Source organism: Pteropus vampyrus, unplaced genomic scaffold, assembly GCF_000151845.1.
Source record: "Pteropus vampyrus isolate Shadow unplaced genomic scaffold, Pvam_2.0 Scaffold218, whole genome shotgun sequence".
Lineage (NCBI taxonomy): Eukaryota > Metazoa > Chordata > Mammalia > Chiroptera > Pteropodidae > Pteropus > Pteropus vampyrus.
In genome coordinates, this window is record NW_011888999.1 from 2446929 (window position 1) to 2460019 (window position 13091).

At 37.8% G+C, this 13091-nt stretch overlaps 1 protein-coding gene across 4 annotated transcripts in view; it reads right to left on the reverse strand.

Moving 5' to 3' along the window:
* LOC105300775 (disks large homolog 2) overlaps positions 1 to 13091 on the reverse strand; it is a 277157-nt gene that overhangs the window by 126799 nt on the left and 137267 nt on the right. For all 4 annotated transcript variants that reach the window (XM_011373138.1, XM_011373141.1, XM_011373139.2 and 1 more), the window contains exon 2: positions 9153 to 9267. In XM_011373138.1, the coding sequence (XP_011371440.1) occupies positions 9153 to 9223 (71 nt within the window). In that variant the 5' untranslated portion in view covers positions 9224 to 9267. The remainder of the gene's footprint in view (positions 1 to 9152; positions 9268 to 13091) is intronic.

Consider the following 13091-nt stretch of genomic DNA (forward strand, 5'->3'; position numbering starts at 1 on the left):
TTTGTTTATTTCATTGTTCTTATGGCATTTGTTTGGCTAAGTGACTTTGAAAAACATAGTCTGATATAATTATCATTACTGAACGGGACAGCTTACTCATTTGATCAAGTAAAATTTGAATTAAAGTTAAATGCTCTCCAGTCTAGTAACATCCGTAATTCATTCAGTTGATTGATTCAGCAATTACCATATGCCAGACTGTAACCAGGCAATTCTCCATCTGAGAGGTACTCACCATCCAGTGGAGGGGACAGGTGAGTCAACAGGTGTGAAAAGGAGAAAGTGTGGAGGTTAGAAGAAAGCAGGTTTGTGGTGCAGGGGAACAAAGAGGAGAACGTGCTCAGATACCACCTACAAGTCGTTGACGGTTCCCCCAATACTCTGTTCTGTTTAATCATCGTCTTCAATTGCCACTCAAAAAGTTCATTCAACGTGTTATTTAATGAATTCTTACAATGTGTCAGGTACTGAGATTAAAGAACAAATATCTTGAGTCTATTACCTTGCTCCTAACGTAAACTGATTTAGGGTGAAGTTTCCCTTAACTTTTCCTTGCCCTCCTCACCTTTCACCTGTTCTCTCCAGTGAGCATCCTGTGTTCCACCTTTTTACTGCTCGGCTCTCTTTTCTAGCTAGAGCTGTCTGGATTATTCTGGGAAGTAGTGATTTTGGGCTAAGAGGCCAATTATCTGGAAAGTTTTGGAAATATAATAACTATGGGGTAGGGAGCAGAGAGCAAAGTCCAGGTTGGCAGAGTGACCCTTGAGTGCTTTAAGGGCAAAAAAGATGTCTTGTTAACCTTTTTATTCTCAGAGCACAGTACAGTATAAAGTAAATTGTTATGGCTCAGAAAAGGTTTTCTGGATGAAAGAATGAGAGTAAGTGAATGAAGGAGGACCCACCATTAAGAGAAATGACATCTGGATTCTAGATCTTGGGATAGAGGGACAGAGGAAAAATATGGTGGTCAATGGAAAAGTCGCCGATGGTACTTTTATTCCTCTTCCTACAGAAATATAAAAATTAAAAGCCTGTTTAAAATCAGGGCAAGTCTGTGATTTCAGAGGAAGGAGAAAACTCCCCAGGTCCCCAGATGACTTCCCCTCCTTTCTATTTCTGTCTTAAAATTAGCTGCCTGAAAACAAGGCCTTTTATTTCACAATTAAGGATACAATTAAAAATGCAAATGCCTGAAAGAGTGAGCATAATGCTAATGAGTCTCAAAGTATAAATAAAGAATCAAAATCTATTCTGTTTTAAAGGAGGCACCAGCTTAGGAGGCAGGCTCTGAGAACTCAAAGGGGTACAGAGACGCCCCCTTTATCTAATGAGTCCTATCTGGTAGGCTCTTTCAAAGATTTAGTTTAACCTAATCCTAACAATAAGCTTGTGAACTAGGTATTACATCCATTTTATAAATGAGAACCTCAAATCTTAGCCATCGATAAGATTTGAAGTCCTGACCAGAAGCCAGGTCTCTGGAGGAGGCCTCTATAAAGTAAGCACAAACCAGAGAGAAGGTCTATCAACATGAATTTAAACTGTACCCTCCTGGATTAGCTTTGTCTCCACTGTATTGCAGCACAATGAGCATGGGCTTCTGGGAGAGATATACCTGGGTAAAGAATATGGTTTGGCCACATAATACCTTGTGTAGGTTATTTTTAAACCTCTTCGGCCTTCTACAAGTTTCCTCCTCTTTAGAATAGGGATTATAATGACCTGTGTCATAACACTGTCATAAAGTTTAAATGAAGTCAGGAGTAAAGCACTGGCACATAAACTCTGGTCCCTCAGTGTGACTTATGTAGGACTCCCGGAAGTTGCGATGGTCTCTCTAGATCCCTTCTGGTTTCCCAAGTCTAGACTTACTCCAGAATTTCTGCCTCATCCTGTTAAACCGTTTCAGATACTTGGTCATGTCTCTCTCAGTAAGATTTTAAGAGAGAAAAAAAATCTTAATCCAAGCAGTTTTTATTTCCTATTCTGCAGGTATTTTTTGAATGAATAAATGATGATTTAGCTAAATAAGAATGTATGAATGAATGAATGAATGAATGAATGAATGAGAGCTACTACAAATGTCATTGTCAGGTAGCCCTGTGCCAAGTACTGGGCAAGGGGTGCCCACAGCCGACTGGGATAGCTTCTGCGATAGCTTCTGAGAGCATGTTAAGTTCAAGGTTGAAGAAAAAGGATAAAAATCTGACTTGTAATGAAATCTACAGATTTCATGGCTTTGCCTTAAGAAATCCACAGCCAAATGAAGTTGGGAGCAGCTTTGTACTGGAGTGAAGCCCCTTGACAGGTTCCATCCCATCTTCTTTCTTACCATCCCAGGTTACTGATTGGCAGTGTGGTGGGGGGCAAGAAGTGGAACGGAAGGATATGCTACTGCTTAAATAAAAAAAGACCACAGTCTCTCATAGCTTTCCCCTCTCGCCAAAATCAATCAGGTGAGAACATACTTCCTCTAGAATAAAAACATATCAGGATGAAGAATCCTGGGTTGGATCTGTTTTCAAGACTCTCAATGTAATTTTCAGCCTTATGTCCCTAGAATATGATGACTTAGGGTGTTGAGAATGAAAATCCATGTTCTTTCGCTAAGAGGGTATAAACCGTGTGTGCTTGTCTCAATCTATTATTGAATTAGGCCCCATTTTAAACAGAGACACTGAGTTCAGCATCGAAATAAAGCAATCTGAACAGCGGCGCAGTGCCAGATATGTCCTAGAAATCCCAATACGCAGGTAGTGCCCGTGTCCTCAGAACATGGCCAGACTCCACGCTCTTTGTGGCAGCCCAGCTGGTATTGGACTTCAATAGGATTGATTGCTCAAAGATCTTGGCTTATATTCTAATTTTTTTCTTTCACATCTATATAGGAGGGTCCAGGAATTAATTAATTCAACAAATATTTACTAAAGAGACTTAAGCTAAGCAATATGACTTAAGGTACTAAAGGGATAAAAACATTTAAGACATTAACTGGGATTTATAGGTCCAATATTAAATAACATTTCCATTTTAGGAAGCTTTACCATAAAACTTTAATGAAGACCAAAGTGATCAGTTATTTTAATAGGTCAATTATAAATACCAGTGGTCTTTAGCCATAAGAAGATTTCACTATAGGAAGACTTATGGGCATGTCGTAAAGATTAAAATAGGATAATAATGGCAAGATATATAACATATAAGGTATTAGGAAATGACAGTTACAATGATACACCTGCATATTATTTGAATTGCTTACAGACATGGACAACGACAGTCCTGAGGAAAGGAGGTCTGTGTTCTCGTTCATCTCTGTGTGCTTAACATCTACCGCAGACTCGTACATTGTGGTAAGCAGGTAAACCATGTTTGTTGAATGGAAGAATCAATGCACTAATGAATCAATGTATAAAAGCCTTGTATTAAACAATGGAGCAGGAGGCTGGCCTAAGTGCATTTGTCATATCATAACCTTTGAAATGAAAACTATCTTAGGAAGCAGCAATTTCGAGTTACCAATTTAAAACATAGACTTAGAACCACTGTAAAAAAGAAATAAGTCCTTCGAATCCAAAACAGAACACTGTGAGCAGAGGGTTTGGAGGGAATGAAGAACACAGAGGAGAAGTGAAAAAAATCATGGAGTTAAAGGCATCGATGACATCTACGAAGACCTGGAAGGGTCAGTCGTAAGCACAGTGACTTCTTATCTATATCTCCGGCTGAACTCTTTTTAGTTTTCTGCCTCTGGTTAGACTCATTTGGGAGATGATAAATGATCGATGAGTTGACAGAGCTGAACATTCTGGGGCCATAGAATCCTGGCTCTCCCCCTTTGGCTTTCATGGGGTCTAGAGAAGTGAAAATATAAAAGATCTCCAGGGAGTCTGTCCTCCTTCCCTTGCTGAAGAAAATCAAAGGTACAAAGGCGTCTCTTCCCACTGCTGAGAAAACAGTCTCTCTGTTCTACAGGGCAAAGATTGATTTTATAATAAAATATAAACACCACCAACATGCATCAATTGCCTCCCATGTGCCAAGTATTTATATTTGCTATTTTATTTAATGTTCGTAACCACTTTATGGTATAATATTCTCATTTCACAGAGAAAGAAGCTAAATCAGAAAAACCGACTTGTCCAAAATCACTGAGCTAGTAAGTAAGTGGCAAAACGAAGATTCAATTGTTCGTCTGGCAGAATCCAGCATCTGTGCTCTTAATACTGCTGTGTATCGCCTCACACGCAGGACCTGAATGCCTATGCTCATGCCTAGTCTGGCTCTGTGATCTTGGGGCAATTATTTAAAATCTCTGATTCTCAGTTCCCTCATTTTTAAAATGAAAGAAATAGTTCCTGACTCTTCCAGTTGTTGGGTGAAACATATGGGAAAATACATGTAGAACACGAGCATAATGTTTGACCCATGGAAGATGCCCAACAAATGTTTCCTTTCACTTCCACTCCTTATCTGTACCAGGGATCACTGGCTTTCGAGGTGCCTAGAACACTGAGGGTCTGGAGGCCCCGAGATGCTAAATGAACTACAGTGAAGATGCACTCTCCTGCCTGTCTGATGCTGAGTCATCTGCCTGGAACGCTCGTTTTTGTTTACTCCACCTGCAAGCTGTAGATTGTGACCCATTAAGTTAAATTAACAAGATGTGACCTTTTTTTTTTTTTTAAAGGAAACAAATAGAATGGAAAATAAAGTACACTGCATATAAAAAGTGTTAATACAGTTTAAAAAAATTTTTCCTTCAGCTTTATGTGTGTATGGTGCATATATTTACTGAGTCATGATGAAGAATGTATTTCTTACTCTGAGTAAAAAGACTTGAAGGCTTCTAGGTAAATTCATATAGGATCTTAAAAGACCAATTCAGTATCTTTGCATTAGGAAGCAAAAAAGCTTCCAGGCCTTTCAAGAGTTCACTTTTCACATCACACTGCATTATGAGTGTCTTCCTCTCATCTGTCTCACTCAGTAGATGTGAATTTTTTGTGGACAGGAATCATGACTTTTACTGCTGGGTCCTCAGTGTTCATTATAGGTCCTGGCACAGAATATACACTCAAAAATGAATCCATAATTAAATTTAGCAACTGACTTTTAAACCCAAATTCAGAACAGATAGGTTATTCACTTGAACTCTCAAAATTGCTAGCTTTTATTAATAAGTGAACATGGGCCAAGTTTCTTTTTTACAGTCTTTCCTGTGACCGTTTACTCCCCATTGGTGGACTTATCTGCTTTCCCTCCCCTCCCCATCCCCATTCCCCCAGTGTCCTGGGTGCTTTTGTTCCCTTTTATCAGAAGAAAGGCTCTTTCCTTAGCTATTTGCACTTTCCTGTGATTTTAATCCTCTATATCTCTGACCTTTCTTAGTAGCATTTGAATATAAAGGTCCATTCCCATTAGCAGCAGGAAAATCCTTGTTCTCTGGTAAGGGGATGCTTTTACCAGCTGGCAAGTAAGAAGGGGAGCACATATTTTAGAGGCAGAGAGATCTTAATCTGCCCATATGGAGAACCTCGAAGTACATGCAACAAAATCTGTATTCCAGTGGCTCAGGAGCCCAAGTGCATCTAAATCTGAAGAATTGATAATGTACTGGTGGAGAATTTTGAAAAATATTTTATTCGAATTTTTAACATTTTATTTACTTTTAAGGTTCTACAACTATATATGTATCACAATGCAGGAAATACACAATACAAATAGCCCATTAAATCAAATATATCCAAGTCATTCGCATAGAACATGTACAGTATTATCATTAGCAACAATCAACTCCATGTGTACAGCACTACCAAAGCACTTTAAGTACCTTACACAGAAGATTAAGAGAAGGAAAATAATTACAACTAGATTGGAAATTAGAGAGGGTTGGCTGAAGTTTAAAACACTGCCTGGCTCAGATGTGGTGGTTCCCTCCCTCTCTCTTCAACACTTGCAGGCAAACAAATTGTTATCACCAGGGAGGATCTTTTCTAGTAGGAGAATGAGGCCAGTTTTTGCATGACCCTGAGAAGATGCATCCTCTCAGACACAGCCAGAGCAGGGCTAGGTGTGGGAGAGAGTGTGTGTGTGTGTGACAGAGAAAGAGAGAGAGAGTGAGAATGAGACAGCGAGAGAGGAGAGAGAGAGAGAGAGAGCGAGAAAGCGAGAGAGAGAGAGGAAGAGAATCTGTATGTATAGGGGAGAGGAGGCAACTGCAAGGGGAAGGGTGGTTTGTGGTGCAGATAAATATGCTGCTAAGTCAGCTAAGTTGTTTATTGTGGAACAAAGAATGGAACAAAGAGGCTGCTTGCTTTCTGGTTTAGGTTTTGGCTTTATAGAAAAATATAAATAATACTGAAGAAATCCCTTATGTCCTATAGCAGTTTATTCTGTGTAAAAACCCCACAGACATTTATGTTTAAATTTCTCCTCTCAGCTAATCTATTCCTTAATCTAAAAGTCAGATGCTGTGCTGACAGAAGCAGACTAAGGATCACAGCTAAAGTGCATTCAACAGCTAATACCACATATGCTGAGCCCTTGGAAGGTGGAGTGATGTGGAAAGAATGGAAGTAGGAGGTCTGACTGTGCTACCAAATAGCTGTGGGGTCCTGGGAAAATCCCTTCCTTCCTGGGGCCTTAGTATCTCCTTCTGTAAGTGAAACAGTAGACCTTGTGATAGCTAAGCTTCCTTCCAGCCCTAGAATTACATAGAGCTAAACAGAATGAAGAGACTAATACTCCAGGATGTCATTCTCAGATGAAAGGGACATATTCATCATTTGATATTTATATAATCAGAGAAACCCTGCTACTAATTTATTTTGTGAGAGCAACTAGTTGGCTTTAGAAAATTAGTACAACCAACTGGCACTAGGCCTACTCAAGTACTCACTCTAGATAAATAAGCATCTTTATGAAAACTGTATAGTCAAAAGTGGGAGGGAAAAAACCCAAAATGACGGAGGTACAAACTTACCGACATTTTTGGTAAGAATTCCCTTTAGGCCTTGCTAGTTCATTTCATTTTATTGCCTTTTTTTTTTTTTCTTTTCTTTTCAGAGGTCGGGGGTGTGTGTGCCTGTTTTATCACATCACTTGGGAACAAGGCCTGGGGATGCTGCCAGTCCTTTCCTTCTGAATTAATTCTATGCATGGCCCATCTCTCTTCCAATTATATGCTTCTAGGAGTCATTTAGATGCTGCAGTCAGCTCTTTACATACAAAATAAGTATTAAGAATTGACATTGAGAACCAAATACCACTTTTGTAGATTATAAGAAATCACTTGGAAAATTTCCCATGAACTATTAGCTATTGAGTCTCATTTAAAAGTGGTTCCTCCTTTCAATATAATCTCTAACTATTAGAATGTTAACAGAAAAATATTCTTTGTAACCATAACTCTTCAAATTCATTGTATGTCATAGTTTTATTTACCATATTAAAAAATAAAGATTTAATTCTGATTTACACTACTCTTTCAAATGATTTTATTAATTTTACATAACGTTATCATATCACTTCATTTAATTTTCTAATCAGCAATTTAAAAGGACTAAGTTATTATCAATATGTCTTCAGCAAACTTTAGTACACTAACATTTTGTGCATTCTGTTTTTTAACAAGATTCTAATAATATGGTAATTTGTCCTTACAGTTTTATTCTATATAACTGTTTCATTTTCATTAACTAATTTATCTCTATTCAGTTAACCTAATTGGCTTTTCCTATGTTGCTACCCAATACTAAAACATTTCAACATTAAAAGATATTTTGTATCACAAACACCAGCAATACAACATAAGTAAGGAAAATAGAAATAGCCGCCTTTCATAATATTTGTGACATCAGCACAAGACACATTCTAAGGTGGTTCTCAATAGTTCCTTTCAAAGATTAAACCAAAGCATATCAAAATAATCTTCCAAAATGCAGTTGGACACAGTTGAGACATTTATATTCTGACTTTTTGTTTAAATTTAAAATCTCAGGGCTTCTGAGGTACTGCCTGGAATAAGAAGGGACTCTATTCTTGTCAGAGTGGCCAGCAAATCAAAGCCCTCGAGAACCTGCTGCCTTCTGGAATCCTGCTCCCTTCTTGGCCCTGCTGTGCCTACCTAATATACACAAAAGATAATTTTATAGCCAAAATGGAATCAACAGGACAAGTCAATTCATATACATAATTTAATATCTATAACATGCACCTCATGCCAGGAAAAGACAATAAAATTTCAGGTGGAGAGAATATGACTTTAGAAGGGAGTCAGGCCAGATTCTAGGGCAGACTGGGGAGAGCAGAATACAGTGATGATGGGCATGATTCTTCCACTGGTGCCTGAATTCATTTTGACAGTTAATTTGGCATCACTTTCCCCCTTTGGCTGTTAATACATGTATTATCTTTAAAAATATAGTCAGCACTGATGAAGTGTGTTTTAGAAGGAATATAGGAGGCTTGTGCTAAGAAGGGGCATATGTTACAGTTGAGTGATGATGAATCTTACTCAAGACTTAAGATGAAAGACTGGAAGGCATTTCAAGTTCTATCAATCTTATTTTTTTGGTAAAGTAATGAGTTTTGTCAGACAAAGAACAAGTAACTTCTTGTGGTCTGAGAAATGCTTGGTAATGAGATGCTACAGAAGAAAGTCTTTCCGCTAAAACTTGTTAGGAAAAGACACATAACTCGATGAAAGAGTACTTTTGATTTCAAATCAATACACTAAAGTTAACGCAATAGATATCAAGCAGGTCAGGGGGTGATACAGAAATACGTGCTTCTCATACTGATGGTGAGCAAATGTCCAGGGCTTTCTTTTGCTCCATGTATTCAATTTAAGATTTATCAAAATTAAAAATGTTTTTTCATCATTATTTTTACTGTAACCTGTTCTAAGAACTTTATCCTGTATCATAACATGGTCAGAGAATAGCTCGTTAAAAGCAGGGGCTTTTAACTAACTTAACATAATATTTCATAAATTTCTTCAAAATGGTTAAGCTTAAGGTCTCACTGTGGTGTATCGATGAGCTTGGGTTCATAAGAACACATGATTCATTGCTACGAAGTGTTGCCTTTGTCTCTTGGAGCTGGGTTGCTCACATAGTGCAGATCACAGTAAGAAATGCTCCGTTGCCTACCTGACATAGAGGGAGCGTTTCTGATTGGTTCGCAGGGACCCGGACCCGGAGCTCATGCTGTGGTTCATCATCTGCTCTCGTAGGTCATGGATTTTGGCCTCAAATCGAGCGTAATCTGGGAATGAAAACAAAGGTGGCATATTTGGTTCTGTGTCGTCAGAAAGTTAGAAATGCCGCCCACCCAAGGCAGCCCTTCACCTCTGTTGCTAGTTCCTTTGCCAAGCAACAGGAAGGTGCACAACTCAAGAAGGTGGAATGCTCAGGGTTCACTTCGTATCACTTACTTGCAGACATTCAAAAGACGAAAAGAACAAATCACTTACATCCCAAAACATAGCTAGAAAATATATCTCCGTTAAATCTCCAATCTGTGAAAAGTCCATGGGGGAGGAGGAGAGTGTGGGTATAAATGGGCAACACAGCTATCTTTGTGGTGCTAGAAATTTTTTGTCTTGACTGTGTTAGGGGATACAGGTACCTGTACATGTGATAAAATGGCATAGAACTAGACACACACACACACACAAGTACAAGTAAAACTGAGAAAATCGAAATAAGTTTGATGAATTATGTCAATGCCAATATTTTGGTTGTGATAATATGCTATCATTTTTTAAGGTTTTTTAAGATTAAGTTTATTAGTGTGATATTGGTTAACAAAATTATATAGGTAATGTGCTATCATTTTACAAAATGTTACCATTGGGTAAACTGAGTAAAAGGTACATGGGATCTCTCTGTATTATTTCTTACAACTGCATGTAAATCTCTATCTCAAAACAAAAAGCTTAATTTAGAAAAGAGAAAGCAAAAAAAAAAGGTGCATGGAATTACTAATATTATGCAGGTTTAGGTGAGTCTCCAGTTACCTTCAGCCTAATAATTCCCCAAATCATTTGAATATATATGACACACACAAACCCACACACATATGAGATCTTAAATGGGATCTTTACTAAAAATCATGCTTCTTAATACCCTTAATCACATCCCATAGTTTAGACTGTAATTTATTTAATAATTCTCATATAGGTAGATATTTAGGCCCATCCAGTTTTTTTTTTGCTGTTATGAATAAAGATCTCACTGTATGTGTGCACATTTATGGCACATTAGTAGAGCACTGTAGTGTACATACTGGTCAAAGTATTGCACAGATCTCATACACCCCCATTAGCATTTCTCAGAGAAAAAGATAATCTGGCCTGGGACACAGAGCAGGAACTCTTAGCTTCTTCCGATCCATACTCCACACTGCCAGTTGATAAATATCACCCATTGCCCTCCAAGAACCACTAAATTTCCCATCCGTTCCCAGACTCCCTCCTTTACAACTTTGATGACTTTACTACCATGATAAAATCCTGAAATGCCACCTCCAACTGTCCCCCCTGAAGCATCTAATTCAGTGCCAGTCCTATATCCTGTTTGGTCACTTTGCTAGTCATCACATCAAATTGCAGTTATTTGTGCAGTTGTCACTGTCTCTATTAGACTGAGCTCTCTGAGGGCAGAAGCCATGTCTCGCTCTCCTTGGAATTCCCTCTTCCTAAAATAGTGTCCGGTATGCAGAAGGCATTTATGTAGGTGCTCAATAAACATTTTCTGAATGAATGGATAAATAATGTGGAAATGAGCAGAATCATTGAAGGAATTTAGTTATAAAATACCTGCAGATACTGAAATGGACTGTTTTCCATGTTATAGTTTTTTTAATGAAGAAAGACAACATGCTTTCCCTCTAGGACTTATTTTTTCAGGGCTAGATGTTGTCTAATTTCAAGGCTTTAGTCCTGCCAAATCACTGCCATTCCCAAAGCCCGCTGTTATTTTTGTTGTTCTCTAGGTGATCTCTGTGCTCTCCCCATCCTGGTTGCGTCATTTCTCTGATACTTAACCTATGTACAGTCGGCACTTTGTAAGGCTCTTCTAGTTGCCACATTTTATGTATCACAGCAGGATATGGACTCCTTATATGGACTCCTTACTATAGGGCTCATTAGATCTCCAAAATGCTTTCGCCATGCTATTGAAATGTTTGTTCTACATCATATTCGATGATGTTTACATTCCCAACTATGGACGGGGAAGTATGATATCGTATTGTACTATACCGTACTGTACTGTATTGTAATGCATTTGTCTTAGTTGGAATACATCCTACTTTAAACCTTTCTACTTTGACAATCATGTCTATCACAAATCTTATGTCCAAAAGTGTTTACCCCTCTCTTTGATCCTTTTGGAAAATAAAACTTAAGTACAAGTAATTGCATTAGAGCAAAAAAAATAAGATCTGGGTTTACAAATATAAATGTTGTGTGTTTATGTGCAAGTAAGTATACATGTGTTCGTGTGAGAGAGAGACTGAGAGAGGCAGAGAGAAGAGAGAGGCTTATGTCTAGCTTCTCAGAGATAAAAATGAGTTTATAGAACAAGATACAAACAAATGCTTTAGAAATAAACAAGAAAGCAGGTATGTAATATGTCCGCTTTATGTTTTATAACAGTAGTAAAAATTACATGTTTAAATGAGTTATAACAAAATCTAACACTATCATGTCCACTTAATCTTAATCGTTTCTCCTTTTCCCAAATATTTTATTCACATCAATGTCTACCCATTTCAAACACTTTTCAGTCAAATTGGTAACACTCAGGAGAACATTTCAGTGAAGACATTTAAAAGTGTTCTGATCTTTATATCATCTAAAGGGGAACTGATGTTTACTGAGCACCTGCAATGAGCTGGTATCTATACTACATTCTTTAAATATCATATTACTTCTCCTAACAAAGCTCTGAAGTAGGTATATTATTTTAGAGATGAGGAAATAGATTTAGAGAGGTTAACTAACTTCATCAAAGTCACAGAGCTTCTGTTAATGGAGCTCATTGGACACAAAGCTGGCATTCAACCCTGGATCTTGGAGAGGCTAATTTGTTTCCATTACATCATAATACCTATTATAATACCATAATAGTCCTTCAGAACCTAAGGCCTCCTCGATTCTCTACCTCTTCCTCTTGACATCTTGCTCTACTTCCTCTCAATTACTGTATTAATTATGTGCATGCTAGGCTTTATTACACCGTAAATTTTTTAAAGAGTGGAGATGTCTCACTCATCTCTGTTCCTCAAATCTCAGGGTCTATCATTCCTTCTTTCCTGCACACAAAACTGTATCAGGTGCTTGGTGTATAGTTTTGCCAAGAACCTGAAGGAGTTTTCTTCTAGCATGAGATACTGACAAAGAAATTAAGCGTGATAATGCTGAGGTGAGGGACTGCATTTAAAAAGGCTGCATTTTATATTGTCTTGCTTTGTATCAAATAGGTGCCTGGTACATACAAGTTATTTATTTCATCTTTCTTGGGGTTTTCTTTAATAACAAAAAGCAAAACACTGAAAACAAACTCCCAGACAAATGTTTTAGAGAAATCTCAAGAAGCATTATCTCCAGCGAGTTCTTTTCCCTCCTCTATAAATATAAGCCAATTAAAAAAAAAATCTACATTCTTGGGTATCTAAATCCAGTTGCTCCTGACTAGACGCATTCATATTGGGATAGTGCTTTCACTTGGACATGATGAATGATAACAGTAAATAGGGTACAAGATTTGAGTTATGTAGATGGGGTCAGAATCCTGGCTGTACTTATCAGCTGTGCATCATCATAAAAGTTATTAACCTTTCTCAATTTCCTCATAAGTAAAATAGAAATAATAATTGTATCTACTTCAAGATATTTGGGAAGATTACAAAAGAGCTGATGGACTTAAAGGGCTGGCTCTTGGTAATGACTGATAATTCTTCCTGTTAATTTTCATGTGTAATTCAACACATATCCTTGTTCGTTGCTCGCAAAAGTCATAACACCTTTCTGTATCAAGTAAAATGGAAACCTGTATCTGTTCCTAGAGCCTCCGGTACAGCCT